At 53.3% G+C, this 15,342-nt stretch overlaps 5 protein-coding genes across 5 annotated transcripts; 3 read left to right on the plus strand and 2 right to left on the minus strand.

The window, feature by feature from the left end:
- Nucleotides 1-2,160: 2,160 nt before the first annotated feature.
- On the plus strand, nt 2,161-2,685 carry BDZ99DRAFT_520361 (uncharacterized protein; the record flags this gene model as incomplete). Its single annotated transcript, XM_033725520.1, has 1 exon — nt 2,161-2,685. The coding sequence occupies one exon, from the start codon at nt 2,161-2,163 to the stop codon at nt 2,683-2,685; it is 525 nt and encodes a 174-aa protein (XP_033577248.1).
- Nucleotides 2,686-2,726: 41 nt separating this feature from the next.
- On the plus strand, nt 2,727-4,604 carry BDZ99DRAFT_386608 (amino acid permease; the record flags this gene model as incomplete). Its single annotated transcript, XM_033715485.1, has 3 exons — nt 2,727-3,015; nt 3,072-3,279; nt 3,329-4,604. 3 exons carry the CDS (start codon nt 2,727-2,729, stop codon nt 4,602-4,604), a joined length of 1,773 nt encoding a protein of 590 aa, XP_033577249.1.
- Nucleotides 4,605-6,199: 1,595 nt separating this feature from the next.
- Nucleotides 6,200-8,323, minus strand: BDZ99DRAFT_387233 (MFS general substrate transporter; the record flags this gene model as incomplete). The annotated part of the gene is made up of 4 exons (XM_033715513.1): nt 6,200-6,454; nt 6,520-7,098; nt 7,169-7,625; nt 7,947-8,323. The coding sequence occupies 4 exons, from the start codon at nt 8,321-8,323 to the stop codon at nt 6,200-6,202; spliced, it is 1,668 nt and encodes a 555-aa protein (XP_033577250.1).
- Nucleotides 8,324-10,298: 1,975 nt separating this feature from the next.
- On the plus strand, nt 10,299-11,162 carry BDZ99DRAFT_570880 (uncharacterized protein). The gene is made up of 2 exons (XM_033728039.1): nt 10,299-10,845; nt 10,897-11,162. The coding sequence occupies exons 1-2, from the start codon at nt 10,606-10,608 to the stop codon at nt 10,903-10,905; spliced, it is 249 nt and encodes an 82-aa protein (XP_033577251.1). The 5' UTR covers nt 10,299-10,605; the 3' UTR covers nt 10,906-11,162.
- Nucleotides 11,163-11,886: 724 nt separating this feature from the next.
- On the minus strand, nt 11,887-14,945 carry BDZ99DRAFT_570881 (barren). Its single transcript, XM_033728040.1, has 4 exons — nt 14,850-14,945; nt 14,534-14,795; nt 12,675-14,474; nt 11,887-12,624 (listed from the first exon to the last, which is right to left on the minus strand). Exons 1-4 carry the CDS (start codon nt 14,906-14,908, stop codon nt 12,352-12,354), a joined length of 2,394 nt encoding a protein of 797 aa, XP_033577252.1. The 5' UTR covers nt 14,909-14,945; the 3' UTR covers nt 11,887-12,351.
- Between the last annotated feature and the right edge of the window lie 397 nt (nt 14,946-15,342).

Below are 15,342 nucleotides of genomic sequence, written 5' to 3' on the forward strand. Positions count from 1 at the left end.
TTTGAATGATTTTGCTAGTTGCGTGAGGGGGTGCGTGTTCATGCGAATGGTGATTAGGCCTGTTTTTGGAAAATGCAGCGGGTGGGTTCGTGAGACGTTACGGTTGCTAGGGAGTGATGCGGAGATGAAGTGAGAGCGTGCTTATGCAAGGATGCGGCTTTTGGGGTTCATGGGTCGCGAGAAATGGAAATCACGGGAAGAGGACGAACAATATCAGCGGTTGGTGAAGAGCATGCTAAAGCAAGGACCGCGTCTAGAGGGGAGGCTGGAGGTACAGCATATCCAACAAGCTCGCACCGCATAACCGCTGCCCCATCTCGTGGGCATCCTGGGTCGCAAAACGTTACCACCATGCTCCCGCCATGCTCTCACGTGGATACCTTAAACGGCTCCGCAACCGCATGGCCGGTAACCGCACCTCTCATCATCAGCATCGCACAACCCCAGCACCAATCTTCCAAGCCCTGTCTCGTGCCCCTTCTAGAAGACCTGCAGTGCCTAGAAACCTCCCTATCTGGAGCTAGTTCAGGTACGGAGATCAGACCGTTCGCAAATTAGTGTCAACGGCAATCAACATGCGCGTCGCTGGGCGCTCGTCTACGGCTATTTCTGCAAGTAATTAGTCCCAATGGCAATCACATGCGCGTCGCCGCTCGGTCGTCTACGGTTAATTTGGCACGTATGTAGGTACTATGTATGTACCTGCGAACTCCTGTCACAGCGCCGTTTGGGCTCCTGCACGGCAGGCTTCGACAGCCAGCCACGAGGTGGTGGTCCTGCCTGTTTTGTGCTACGGCACGTCAAACAAGCGGGTGGGCCCGTGGGGTAAGTGTTGCTCATGATTGCGGGAGCGGTATTTCGAGCACTACAGGATGGTCTGAGCGGTGCGGTTCGGTGCTCCTGCGGCGCGTGAGGAGTTGAAGGATGGAGCTTGTGGAGGCGTGGGGAGGCGTGGGAAGGCGTGCGCAGGAAGCAAAGAGATGGAGAGAGGATCGGTGGCCAAAAGAGGAGAGACGCATGAGGCAATGGTACGACCACCACTGTTCCAACGCATGAAGCCGGCGTGGGAGGGGTCACACGCGGTGCTCGCTCTGAAGCAGCCCTATTTGGGCGATGTTCTCGACTCTCGAGACAGTTCCTGCAGCTCTCGCGGATCGGATTCCTAGCCCAAGTCCGTTTGCCACGCGTGTCGGGGCCGCTCGTCGACAGGAGGCGCGCGAGGGACCGGCGGACCTGGAATTACAAGTCTTTGTACTGTAGCATTATCAGAGGCTGAGGAGCCGCGTCACGGCGTGCTTGACTGCGCTTGTCGTCGCCGAAGCCACACGGACGGGGTTCGTGACGCTTTTGTAAGGAGACAGTGGGAAGACTGCGGCCTGATGGCAAGGCCCGGCGAGGTTAGCCAGATGTCGCGTGCCACCAAGCCCGAACCGGTTGGCCGCGAGCGATGGCATCGGGCACGGCCGCCCGTCCGATTCTTATCGGTGGCGCAAGAGAGCGTGGACGGATGCAGTATGGTGCGCCAAGGATGGCAGCCCTGGAGCCGGCGCCGGCACAGGGAGGTGGATATCGTTCGAGTGTCGACATGATGCCCGGCCGATGGCACCGTTGTGCCGTTGCAATCACACACGCTGATGACAGCCGTTCCGTGTGCCGTTGTTGCAAGCCGGCTGCTACGAGACCCTTCTCTGCGCCGTCACGCCGTCATGGCCCAGCCGTCTCCCGCGGCTTTGGCTCAGGGCTTCTGCGGGGCAGAGCATGCGCTCGTCTGCTCGAGGCCCCACAGCCGTTAGAGTCCCGGGCTGGCGGTTGTGACACTTTGACCTGCCCGAAGCAGACCTGGGGCAGTTTGTCCACCCTCGCGGCTGTTTTGCCAATCGGCGCTGGCGCCCGGCTGACGACTCTTCACCCGTCGACGTCTCGGAGTGGCGTTCACTTTCGCCTTGCTGCCTCGGCGACCACTGAGCGCGCGGGAACTGCTTTCTTCTGCTGCCGTGCTGAGCATCAGTGTGACGAGCGTCAGGGTTCGATGCTTGGGTCTGCGCCTATCAGGAGCGTTGTGCGGCGTCTCTAGGACCGAGGGGACGTCTTCAGGAGAGGTACACTCTCGAAAAAGGGCGAAGGATTCAATGAAGGCGATAAGAAGGCGGGTGGCAGACGATGGAGTCCTTCTACCTCTCTTCTAGAACTGGAGGCGGCGTGCGCTTGCCTCGTGCCGCCGTCGCCATCGACGCCCTCTCCGCAAGCCAGGCGCCTTCGCGCGGCGGACAAGGTGTTGGAATTGCTGCGCTCTCGCTTCCGTGGTTGGTTGCAGGCGCACCGCTGGTTGGGAGATCACTGCAGGCCCCGGAGCGTGGGATGGTTGCAGCAGTATCGAGGGGCGGACTCGACACCGGCCGCCATGCGTATCAAATGGTTGCCGCCAGACACGGCTCCCTGCTAGTTCGGCATCGCGGCGAGGCCTCTGCTGGTATCGCCCTGGCAGGGCCTGAGGGGCCCAGGTGGAGTGCCTTTGGACCCAGGCGTGCACGCTTCAGCTGCCCTTTTAATAAGTCTGACTGCGCCTCGGCGCGTCTGCTCAACCCCATATACCACTGCGGTACCCAGCCTCGCATCCTGGCCCTCCAACCTCACCTCCTCGCTGCCACCACGGCGGCCGTCTGCCTGATCGCTGCGGCCCGCTGAACAGCATCGTCCTCGTCACCACCGCCATGCCCGCCGGGAGCATGGATACCGAGAAGGGCCTGCGGAAGAACTCAGAAGGCCGGTACTCACCCGACTCCCTGGCGCCCGACTACTATGGAGAGTCCTCGGTGCACCGCGACGGCCTGGGTCGTCGTGTAGTCGACAGCTTCAAGCGCAGCCCGAACTATTTCTTGACGTCCAAGGCCACCGTCGCCGCTGACGGCAAGGTCTACGATGTTGAGAGCGCCGCCCAGAACACGGCGACGTCGCCCCTCTCGCGGTCGTTGAAGGGGCGGCATCTGCAGATGATAGCCATCGGTGGTTCCATCGGTATGGTGTTGGGCTCCTGGTTTTCTGGGGCCGACGAGTGCTAATTGTGGTGTCAGGTACGGGCCTCTTTGTCGGGTCGGGCAGTGCTCTGGCCCACGGTGGGCCGGCCTCGGTGGTCATCGCCTTTTGTCTGATTGGCATCATGTTGTACTGCACAGTCCACGCACTGGGCGAGATGGCCGTCTTGTTCCCCGTCGCGGGTTCATTCTCGGCCTATTCGACTCGCTTCTTGGATCCGGCATGGGGCTTCGCCATGGGATGGAAGTAGGTTCTCCCCCGTCAATGCGTGTCGGAACGTGACTGACCGTGGCAGCTATGCCCTGCAATGGCTGGTTGTGCTCCCCTTGGAAGTTGTTTCTGCGACCCTCACGATTGAATTCTGGAATCACGGCAAAATCAACAATGATGCCTGGGTCGGAATATTCCTTGTATTGATCGTTGCCATCAATCTATTCGGTGTCAAAGGCTACGGTGAGGCCGAATTCATCTTTGCCATCGTCAAAGTCACTGCCGTCATTGGCTTCATCGTCCTCGGCGTGGTCATCAACGTCGGAGGCGGCCCAGATGGCGGCTACATCGGAGGCAAGCTATGGCGCGACCCAGGAGCCTTCAACAACGGCTTCAAGGGGCTCTGCAGCACCTTTGTGACAGCTGCATTCGCCTTTGGTGGCACAGAGTTGGTCGGGCTCGCTGCCGCCGAGACTGCAAACCCCCGCAAATCACTCCCCACGGCCGTCAAACAGGTCTTCTGGAGAATTACCCTCTTCTACGTTGTTTCTCTCATCCTCGTCGGCCTTCTCGTCCCCTATAACGATCCCCGTCTCCTCAATGGCACCAGTACGGCCGACGCTGTTGCCTCTCCGTTCGTTATCGCCATCCAAAACGCCGGCATCCAAGGTCTCCCCTCCGTCTTCAATGCCGTTATCATGGTTGCTGTCCTCTCTGTCGGCAACTCCTCCATTTACGGCTCTTCTCGGACTCTCGCCGCCCTTGCAGAGCAAAATCAAGCTCCCAAAATCTTCGCATACATCGACCGTCAAGGCCGCCCCATCGTCGCCATCATACTCGCCTCCGTCATCGGCCTTCTCGCCTTCCTCGCCGGCACTAGCTGGCAAACGGATGCCTTCAACTGGATGATGGCCATCTCAGGCCTCTCATCTATCTTCACCTGGACGAGCATCTGCGTCGCCCACATCCGATTCCGCAAAGGCTGGGCCGTGCAGGGCCATACGCTCGACGAGCTGGCATTCAAATCCGCTGCTGGTGTCATCGGGTCCTATATTGGCGCTACCTTCAACGTCCTCGTTCTCATAGCGCAATTCTGGACCGCATTTGCGCCGCTCGGCTACGAGTCAAAGACGGCGAAGCAACTCGTAAACAACTTCTTCCAAGCCTATCTCGCCTTCCCTGTCGTCCTGATCATGTACATTGGATACAAAGTCTATTACCGGACACCCTTCATCCGGTCGTACAACATGGACCTACACACCGGTATCCGCGAGCTAAATCTCGCAGAGCTGATTGCCGAAGAGCGGCTAGATCGGGCGAACTGGCCGCGGTGGAGGAAGGTGTATAAGTTCTTCTGTTGAATTAGATCTATCTGCGTTGCTATTTATATTCTCATTTTTTCGATATCATGGAGTAACACTCTAATGCGATCTTGGTGGATCTGATGTCTTATCTACTCAGCGATTTAGCGCATGGGCGGCTGCTGTTGTTGTTGTATTATTAGACCACGAGATATCCCCCCGATGACTTTGATGCCGGTAATGATAGCCTTGGTTCCAGGGTTTTGAAATACTTGTTTCGGTCCCGTGTTGTTTGTGGTGATCGTCTTGCCAGCACGTTCACTCAAGCCGTTTTCGGCCGCGCGTGAAATATGAGGATGTGCCCCTATCCGCTACAGCTATGTTTAGCCGTCTCACCTCCTGGACGCTAGGCGCCGCTATGCTACGTGGAATATCGACTGTGAATCTGGCTAGCTCAAAGAAAGGAAAATTAAACGGAGGTTAGGAGGGGGGCCGCCTCCTGTAGCGCATTAGGTGAAACTATTGCAAGATCTCACGAATTCAACCGTAACATGTTCTACCTCGTAGACGTCCTGTCGATACAGCAACCTAGATGGTACCTCAGCACGTTTTAAGTGTAATTAGTGCAAATAGTCACCGATCAAATTGACCAATTCCGTTTTTAATAGACGCGGTGTAGAAATAGTAGTGCATGCAGCCTGGTCATAACCTCGAACCACTTCACCCATGCGAAGGTCAAAAGTAGTGGAAGTAGCTACAGATCTAACTGCGTGTTACCCTTTTCTCTTTTAACGCGCGGCGTGCACACGAGATCCCCTTGGTGTACTTCTTTTACTTAACCTGCCGTAGTCACGCGTTGGCTGCGAGTAGTGGAAAAAAGAGTTACACACTCAAATAGACGCGAAAGTGGTCGAAGCCACGCCCTAAGTCAGAGTGTTGGAAAGACTCACAGATTTCGCCGTGCATTTGAGACCTGGTAGAGAGGTTTAAGCGCGTCATAGTGGTCAAGCTAGACTGCTCTGACAACGCATTAGGTCTAGAAGGGGGGAGAAGTTACATGTCGAATCGTGAGAGCGCTTTTTCTAGACGCAAGCGGAGTCGCGGTGGGATTAGTGACAGCTGTTCGATCGGAAAGTCTTAAATCAGGGTAAGGTTAGAAATGGAGAGAAAAAAAACAGAGGAGCAAATGGCGATAACTGAGGTCACGTATTAGGGCGAAGAGTTGCAGACGTTTCCACATTTGACCGGGAGATCGGCTTTTCATATATGCGGTGTAGACATGGCTTGGAAGCAGTTGGGTCATTACTGAAAGAAGATTGCCCATGCATTAAGTAGCCAGCTTGGGACGAATAGTGGCAGTCAATGCCCGGGATTATGTACAATTATGTTCGGAACCATATCTACAGAACAAGGGTAGTCTAATGGTATCGATGCAAAGTCTATAGTCACCGAAAGAAGGAGTAAAGAAAAAGGAAATATGCTTGTGCAGTAGAGGTAAGATCTGCCCCTGTAATTAGGTTCAAACCAAGGGACTCGTATGCCCCAAGAGGTTCTCATGAACTCCCAGAAATGCTAGTAAAAGAAAATGAAAGAGGCTGTCAAGTGGTGTCGGCATATGAGTACGTACTGATGCTAGCTTTTCGGAGTGGGTCATCTCAAAGCTTCAACTGGAACCTCGGATTTGTCCGAATACGCTCGCCGTAGATCTTGAAGATAACGGGGACCGGAATCAAGCCAAGGGCAACGAACCCCAGAAGGGAGTTTCCCCAGCCAAGACCAAGCTTGTTGTACATTGATAAGCCTGCTAGGGGAAGTATAGCACCGAAGATGGAACGAATGACTGTGTTAGCGGCCATCGCGGACGCCGCGTGCAGGGTAAAAGCGTCGACGAGGTAGGTTTGGATGGTCAACTGTGCAGGTCGTTAGCTAGGCCCAACACAAACATTAATGAACGTTCATTTGGAGGGACACATACAAAGTTGCTTAGCATCCCTATTCCGACGAAAGATGTGCCAATAAGTGGAACAATCCAGTGGACATGTTTGTCTGTTCCCCAGCCGTAAATGAAGAGCCCGACTGGCAAGCAAATGCCGCCAGGAACGGTCAGCATCATCGGCAGACGATCTTCGGGTTTCAAGGCCTTTCCCTTCGCCTTTTGGTTCTTGAGAACTCGATCACTTAGGACACCCAGAACAGCGAGACCGATGATCATGCCTATGCCCGTGGCAATGTAGGTAAGTCCAACCGTTCCGGAGGAGAAATGGTACTTCTCTTCAAAGACGAAGGTGATGGTCGTGAAGAGGAGGTAGAGTATGCCGTACGCAACAGCCGAGTAAAAGGACATGCAAAACACGATTGGTGAGGTCAGGAGCATCTTGGTGGGCCGCACAATGCTGAGGCGGAACAACTCCTTCGGTGAGATGGGCGACGTGAGCTTGGATCGGAGATTCGGGTTTCCAGTCTCCTTGCGAAGCTTTGCAGCTCTTCGTTCCAGGATTACGGGCGCGTATGACTCCCGCATGAAGACGAATGCTAGAATCGTGACGGTACCGCCCTGTGCGCCAGTGTTAGTATAAGGGGAAATGAAAGAGGACTAGTGGCGAGTTGGATTGGATGAGACATACCAGTATGGCAATCAGGTAGAATACCCATCGCCATCCTTTTGCTTGTACAAGGAACCCGCCAACTACAGGCCCAACCACAGGCCCTATAAGTGGGCCCATGGCCCAGATGGCCATGGCTCCGCCGCGCTTCTCAACTGGCATCAAGTCCGCTATCGTTCCACCTCCAATCGTCAGAGGGGCAGACCCGACTGAGCCTTGAAGGAATCGGAATCCGACAAGCATGTTGAAGTTGCTGGACACCCCACAGGCAATGGTGAAGATGATGAAGAGGATATTGCAGGAATGGTAGATCCACCGTCTCCCGTATAACTCACTCAACGGTGCCACGATTAGTGGTCCAAACGCGAAGCCGAGGAGAAAAACGGACACGACAAAGGCTGCCAGAAGGTCTGATTTCTCGTGGAAGCCAGCCATAACTTCAGGGACGCCGGGTGCGAACATAGAGGATGCGAGAGGGCTGATCAAGTTAGCCGTAGCACTGAGTTAATGACAATACTAGACTATAAGTCTAGGCACACAATTATACTACCGCTTAGGTGGCACTCCTCAAAGCTGGACGCACCTCGCGCCTTTCGGTTTGCAAGCTGAAGTGAGACGGCACCGTCAGGAGAACCCCCGTCGCCAAGCAGTCGATCTTTCAAGAGGCAGCTTAGATTCCACTGTGTGAGACTTGACATGGCGCCTGAAGGTCTGAAAGCTCATGGGGGCGCCTCAAGCAGTCGCAAACGAGTGTGCAAAGACTTATGGTTTGTCAGGAATGAAAATGATATGTACTCACGTTACGAACGTAATTGACGAGAGAATGGCGATGTTTCCCCACTTTAATGAATTCGGCCAGTTCATGGGATTCTCTGGATCATCTGGACCGTCCCAAAATACGACATTCGGGTCTGATTCCTCGGCACCTTCCAGCTTTTCTGTTGTATCCGCCCCGTCGTCTACCTCCCCGCTAGACGTGGTGGGGTGGCTGATTGCACCTTTTTCAAGGTCGCCCTTTTCATGGTCGTGAATTGACGAGCGCTGTCCCGGGGTGTAGACGCCTAGATTGGAAGGTATATCGGCATCGTGGCCTTCTTCGTAGGCAAGTTCGAGCCTTGGGTCATTTAGGTCATGGATATGATACGCTGGATTCGAGTAGGTGCCAGGAGTCGCCATGGTGGACGTCTTACGCGTTCTGTCATTCCTGGATTAGTATATTGCGACGGACAAACCCTTTGTTTATACGGTGAATCCATTGAGGCACGTATAACAGCTTCTTCGCGGTTGAAAAGCGGGTGAAGAGTGAGACAGATGGAGATAGGGCTGCTCACCAATAGTTAGTCCAAGCGCAGTGGGTTCGACAAGCTTTCAGGCGGGCCGACGTGGGTACAGGCAAGTCCCGTCCTCTGGATCAGCAGCTGTTTATCGTTATTAAACACCTCTCTCCCTCGAAGAATCGAAAATCTCAAGAATGGTAGAATCAGGGACCATCGCAAGTGCAGGGAACCAAAGGAGGCTACAAAGGAGCGCATCCATCTCCATCGTCGTCTTTCACAACTCCTCAAATCCTAATAAATTCGGTTAAGGTAGCTCCCGGCTACATTTTATACAGTTTATACAGGCTTTGTGCAGAGCTGGGTGTTCGCCGCTCCGAAAAGTCCATCACGCCACCAATCATAGCGCTCACAGACTCCTTTCAGCCTTTGAGGGCCTCAGCTCGGCCGAAGCGGCGTGGAGAAAAGAACGGACCCCAAAGGTGAGAAGTCCGACGCAAAACAGCAGCAACAAGGGGAACGCGCATTCCGGGGAAGTTGGCGAAGTGAAGAGCCTTGGCTAGCGTTCAAAAGTCGGAGGAGGGGGAGCGGAGAAAGATGAGGGGAGGGACGCCAAACTTATATAGCACGACGGCAATTTACAGGTAAATCAGATGAATCAATGTTGGCTAACCACGAAGACTGCACGGTCTTATAGGCTACAATACCGCCCTCGGCTGAACTGACCGTTCTTTCTCTGACATTTGAGAATCCCAAGGTTGTGGTGATGCTGGCTCCCTGATTGCAGCGGTCTCCAGACACCTGTCTGGCAGACCCCTCCTTGCATTCAGAGTAGCAGTCTGTCTCGGGTCGCCTGGGCGACTATCAGGCTTGCCAACTCTATCGCTTTAGAGTTCGAAACTGTATCAGAGGACATCAAGCAGTACTAGATATGTGCATACAAGTCTGGAGAGTTTGTACGCTAGAATTGGAAGATTTAGATAGAACTGCGCATGTCACTTTATACTCAAGGCCGTCTGCGACACGAACTCTGCTCCCCACCCGCACTGGGTCTGGCGCAATATTACTTACTTGATAACCGAAAGACCATTGCTTTATCGTATCGTACAACGTGTGCCGATTAATTCCAGATACGGTCGAAGCAATTGCACTGCGCGCACCTGAGGCGATAGCTCCCGATCCCCTCTTTACTTTCGAAGAGGTTCCATTTCTAAGAATTGCTGCGTGATTGAATGGTGATGAAGTGATGAAGTGAGCAGGCGGGACTCGGTTAGGAAAAGAGGATGGTAAGCCGGGTTGAAAGTCTCATGCAACCCAAACCTGTTACCTTACGAAGTACAGGCAGAGTAGCAAAATGATGTGCTGCGCTCAGCATCACGCAGATAGTTAGGCCTGTGGGCCCATACTCATTCCGGGCGTCGTCGCTTTACACAGTACAAATCTCAGAGGGATGGCTGGGGAGTCAACCCCCAGCGAACACCTTGAAACACTCGGCGACTCAAAACCCCTGATCTGTATGGATTGTTTTAAATGCAGGCACATGCAAGGTGATAATGAGAGTAACGTTTTGAGATCAGCGAATCAACGATAGAACTGCCTCTTTTGGCGAAGGGTCAGCGTTCGCTTGATTCGAATCGTTGGCCAAGCTGGCAACGCCTATCTTGCCGGTCGCTTAGAAACCCTGTCAATAGTAGGGAGTCTCACCTGTGATTGATGACGAGGTCGAGGTGGTTGGATTCGTGCGTAGATTGTGGCTGAGTGTGGCTGGTTCCATAAAGTTTCTTCACGCCCAGCCACCAATACGCCACCAAAACCCCTGCCTCTCGGCTTTCCCGGTGTTGCCCCTGGCAGCATTTGGCAGCATCCCGCCACCGTATCGCACCCTGTTGGCTGGGAAGTGGAGACCGCCATGACGGAGACGCTCCGCTATCGTCTTGGCTGGTTCTATTAATGCCATGGCAACAGGGAGGAGGTTGGGACCTAGCAACAGCTAGGATGGCTGTACCACCGATATAAACCAGCCGTAGAGCCGCATCTTTACTTTTCTCTCACCATCGTTCCACTGCAAAGTCTCTCGCTCTTCTCTCATATACGCCAGTCGTACTACATATTTCTACCTCACACGAGATCTACTCCACCTCAACCGACCCAGTCAAATCCTTTGCTCTCTCTCGCACAGGCATCATGCAGTTCTCCATCCTCGCCGTCGCCGCTGTGCTCGCCTCTACCGCCTCAGCCGCCTACTACCCAAGGAGCGCCACCGGTTATCCCACTGGAATCTTTCCTACAGCGACTGGAGTCTACCCAACCGGTACTGGAGCAACACCCACTGCCACCCAGCCCGTGTTCACTGGTGCTGCGGACCCCCATGCCCAGGTCGCAGGCTCGGCTTTGGGATTCGTTGTTGCCGCTGGCTTTGCTCTGGTATGTATCCGTCTTGTATGACAAAAGGAAAGATGCTAACCTCATTCGTAGATCATATAATAAAGCACAAGCGCTTCATTTGATTCACACTTGGCGTATTTCGGCGAGCGAGCATTCGAGTATTATTTCGAATCTATCGAGGAGCTTCGACTCCTACAGATCACAGAGATCTGTAGATGACTTTGGGATGGCAAGATGCCAATTCGATACGATTATATTCTGGCGATAATCGAGGGCATAATGACTGGATTGGAAGGAACCCTCGGACGATAGAAAGGACGAGCATTACTGGCTCTACATACTGGACATAGATAGAGAACATAATTACAATAATTACATTACGGCATATGAAGTTTGATGCCTGTGAAAACATTCGCTTTGCAGAAATAGTGAGTGGCCCATTGTTCGAAGGTGTTTCCTGACTTCACTAGCAGAAGTGACTACCCACGTGCATGCCGCGTCTGTGAAAATCAATTCCGCACGGTTGACTGTGTGAGTATTTGTGACCAGCCGGTGCGATTTCTTCATAGAAGTCCTTCAATGGGTTATCCTACGCTGATTACCATCGACCTCATTTCGAGCCTCCAGTGATGCAGTAAAGAATAACTGCAACGCGTCACGCTACGTGGCTACGTCTAACGAACTGGAACTTAAGCAGTTCGATATGGAACTCTTTTCCACCGGACGGCTCCACTTATCCCAAGAAGCCCTCCAGCCAAATATCCTTAGCCTTCTGTTATAGACTTGATTTAGGGTCTTCAGTTTTGTGATAAAAGTAACCACAATGCGGGCACTTCGCGTCTAACAAAATTGGAACTCCAGCGGTTCGATATGTAACTCTTTGTAACCGAGCGACTCCTTTTTTCTTAGGAAGCCCTTCAGTGACTTATCTTAAGCATCCTAACTTAGACCTGATTTCAAGTCTTCGGTTCTATGGTAAGAAACGACTATAGTGAGCCCACGCTGCGTATATGCCGTGTGTAACAAAAATAATTCCACACGGTTAGATCGGGGAGTATTTGTAACTGATCTCAATTGAAGCACCCCTAATGAGCCTTCCTCGTTCTTCAATTGCAAAGGTCCGATTCACGACCTCTGGACAATTGAATTCTGAAATAGACCCTGTGTGATAACGTTTTTGCCGTACACCCTAAATTGAGACTAAGAATTTTGGCTGGGTGGCAGAGGCATCTTGATGCATCGAAATGTTTTGAGGAGCTCTAGCTTCCACACTTTTTCAGTGTGCCACGAGTTGCCTTTCTCGAAAGTGAGCCTTCTCCAGTCAAAGGGCATATGAGGACATCGAATTAGAAGCGAGAGGGCATTGAACCCAATCTTCATCATTACACGGTTCATACTAAAGCGACATTATGCAGAACGTCGTCAACCCACCCAACGCCTATTGTATTTCCGTCCCACCCGCAGCAATCGAGGTCCCAACGCCGACCATCCCAAGCACACCGCCATAAATGCACATTCGTTCATTATACTAGGCCAAACCAGTGCTCAGTCCCCGCCAGCGCTCAGATCAGCGGAAAAGTCTCTGCGAATAGTCAAGTCCTCGAAGTTTTCCTGGTTGGTGATAACGAGCCCCTTTTCGTTCGCCAAATGTAGTAAACAAATGAAGCAGTACGAAGTCGAGATATCCGCCATAGCTTGCTTGGGGTAGACGGATTGGAGTCCATTGATCACATCTGTGAACTTGAGAGTCGCGTCGTCGGGTGTTATGATGGTTTCTGGAGCAGCTTTGGCAGGAGTAAATACTTGATCCGACGTTGTCTGCATTTCATTAGATTGGAGCGTGCTGCAGGTAGCACTTTGGAACTTACGTCTTTGAAGCCAATACCGCGCCATAGCTCCTCCTTCAACCGCCGCACATCGACTTTCTTTGCTACCCGCGCGTACTGGACGTACTCCGGTCGCATTCTCCGGCTCTGTGTGACAAGCTGTGCCCCGAACGCGCCATCCTGCTGAGCACCGAGCACGCCATCCAGGGCGATTGGACCTGCGTCCATGCCTTCCAATGGAGGCGAGAAGTGCTCTCGAGCATCGGCGAAATCGTCGTCGTCGTCGTCGTCCATACCACCTGGCATGTCCAGCGCGTCATCATTGAAGAAGTCAGCGTTGTAGTTCCCTTCAACTCCCTCGTCTCCCGGTGCCATAGGATCGGGATTACTCTCCGCATTCGCCCAATACGCCTCGTCGACTTCTTCGGTTGGCGGTTTAGCCTGTTGTGCGCCGTTTCTAGCTTTTCGAGAGCCCATGCGGGCCTTTGGCTTGAGGAAAAGTCGGAGCAGCTGGCGCGAGTTGAAGTGCTTGTCGTCTGGCAGAAGATTCCTTGTTTTCGATTTCCATTGTGTTTTGGGCATAGAGATCGTCGAGTTGGTGGTTGCTGGGGTGTATAGGGCATCTGCAACGGGCTGTGAGAGAGGCGCTAGGAAATCCAGTTCAAATGGTTCCTTTTCTTTCCGCTTTGTCGGCGTCGTCGTTTTGGCAATATCTTTTATCCTCCTGATCCGCCAATGCTCAGGCCCAGCCCAGTTCTTCTGTAAAGCCTGGTCAAAGTAGTTTAGTATGTTCTCCTGTTCGTCTCCTTTGCCATGCTGAAGCGAGATGCCGTATTGCGCGCTTCCGGTTTCAAAAGCCCCAACCTCACCATTCCCTTCTTCATCCCCGTTGCCCAGACCCATGGTATGCACACGCATCTGAGGTTCTAGCGCAGCTTCTCTTGCCCATGCCTCTCCTCCTTCGCCGAAGCCAGCATCAGCAGGAATATCGAAACCACCTAGTCCACCATCGTCGTCATCATCGAAGCCCATAACGTTATCCTCATCTAGCAGAATTCCAGAACGGTCGCCTTCTGGTTCCGCATTGTCCTTATCTTGTCTCCAATCTTCTGGAGCTCTGAGGAAAGGGAGATCTAGTGAGCCGCTTGGATCGCCAAGGTCGAGGTTTTTGAGGGAGGGACATATGTCTTGCTCATCTAGCCGTGCCAAGTCAGGGAAGTATTTCGAAGCAAGACCAGATATGTCGATGTCGGCGTTCCGCTCTTCCTCAGGTTGGGCTTCCGGTATTTCTGATGTTTCGAGAGCGAGGCTTTCTTCGCGCTCTTCGGCAGACGCGTCCTGGACATCGTCACTGCTGTCAAAGACTATCCGCCCCTTAGAATCAATAGCGAGGTGGTTGAGAAGAAGTCCCTTCGCACCACCCTCGTCGAAATCCGCGGAAGCCTTCTTGAATAGAGGATCTACCGAGAACTCCAATTCCATCTTTTTCAATTGCAACTGGGCGAACCCCGTAGCAAGAGTAGCCTCCGACGACCTCTGTGCCCGCTTCTTCCTCTTTTTTGTGCCGTCTTCGTTCTCCTCTTCGTCGTCATCACCCTCAACCTCCCCATCCTGGTCTGCGTTATCCCCGTGCTTTTTCTTGTTCCCGCTGTCTGCCAGACCACTCAACAGCTTGCCCGTCTCGGTTGCGACGCTGTCTACTCGACTGGTATAGATCTTGACGCAGCCGTCCAATGTGCAACTGGCGCGCTGGAAATTGACGCCGTCCCCCTCTTTGAGTAGCGACATGTCGTGGAAATAATCAATGAGCGCAAAGTTCCAGGAATTCGCTGCATTGATTTTCTAGCACCACTATTAGCCCTCGCGATCTGGTCTGGACCTGACAAGCCTTGGGTATTTACGTTGTCCGTTGCCATCTTCATCCACTCCTCAAAGTTTGCGAGTATTGGCCCGCGCTTCATGGGAGTTACAGCATTTCCGCCAACACGTGGCATCCGGTTTTCATCGTCCAAAGGTGTGTGCGGACTGCCGCCCGCAGCCAGGGAGAGTCTCTTCCGAATCGGGGTCGCGGCGGCTTTGATCGAATTGAGCTGCGCTTCGTGGAGCACCTGCCGCGAGTGCATGCGGTTCGCTTTCTCCTGTCGGTCATCGTTGAGGGGAATTCTGCGAGTTTGTTTAGTGGACAAGATAGCCTGGCTCGGGGGACGAGAAGCTCACTTCATGGGCGACTTGTGTGGCGTGGCGGCCACGGAATATCTGTCGCGTGCTCGCGGCATGGGTACGCGGTGTATGTTCTGTCTGAATGATATGTAGAGGCTCCAGAAGGGTGTGGGTGGTGGCGTGGGAGCTGTCAACACAGCGTAAACAAACTCTCCGCGTATTCGCGCTAGTAGATATATCACGTGACTCTTATGCTGGCAGTCTGCCTCCAAATCACGCCAAGCCTCGCTCTAACTTTGGCCATGGTAACTGACTGCGCGGGACTTCATGGTCTCCATCCTTAATCTAAGCAGAAGCCGTTCTTGTATTTTCTATTATCGTTTTCCTTGCGTGATTGTCTATTAGAGGTCACCTCTCCCCATACAGTACAAGGGTAGTGCCCGGGCCTTCCAAGACTGTTCTTGCTTGCCGCGCTTCGGATGTTTCGTCACGCTATCGGCCTGACGTACTACGCAGTATTTACCTGCTGGCCATGCATCCTCCTCACCCT

The sequence above is a fragment of the Mytilinidion resinicola genome (genome assembly GCF_010093595.1).
Source record: "Mytilinidion resinicola strain CBS 304.34 unplaced genomic scaffold BDZ99scaffold_9, whole genome shotgun sequence".
Taxonomy (NCBI): Eukaryota; Fungi; Ascomycota; class Dothideomycetes; order Mytilinidiales; family Mytilinidiaceae; genus Mytilinidion; species Mytilinidion resinicola.

What these genes read in the sequence shown, in the direction of transcription:
- BDZ99DRAFT_570881 (XM_033728040.1), bottom strand. Translation starts at nt 14,908, where the DNA reads ATGCCGCGAGCACGCGACAGATATTCCGTGGCCGCCACGCCACACAAG. An exon ending in CCACACAAGTCGCCCATGAA is followed by an intron (nt 14,796 to 14,849) that starts GTGAGCTTCTCG and finishes ACAAACTCGCAG; the next exon opens with AATTCCCCTCAACGATGACC. An exon ending in GCGGTATTGGCTTCAAAGAC is followed by an intron (nt 12,625 to 12,674) that starts GTAAGTTCCAAA and finishes AATGAAATGCAG; the next exon opens with ACAACGTCGGATCAAGTATT.
- BDZ99DRAFT_570880 (XM_033728039.1), top strand. Translation starts at nt 10,606, where the DNA reads ATGCAGTTCTCCATCCTCGCCGTCGCCGCTGTGCTCGCCTCTACCGCC.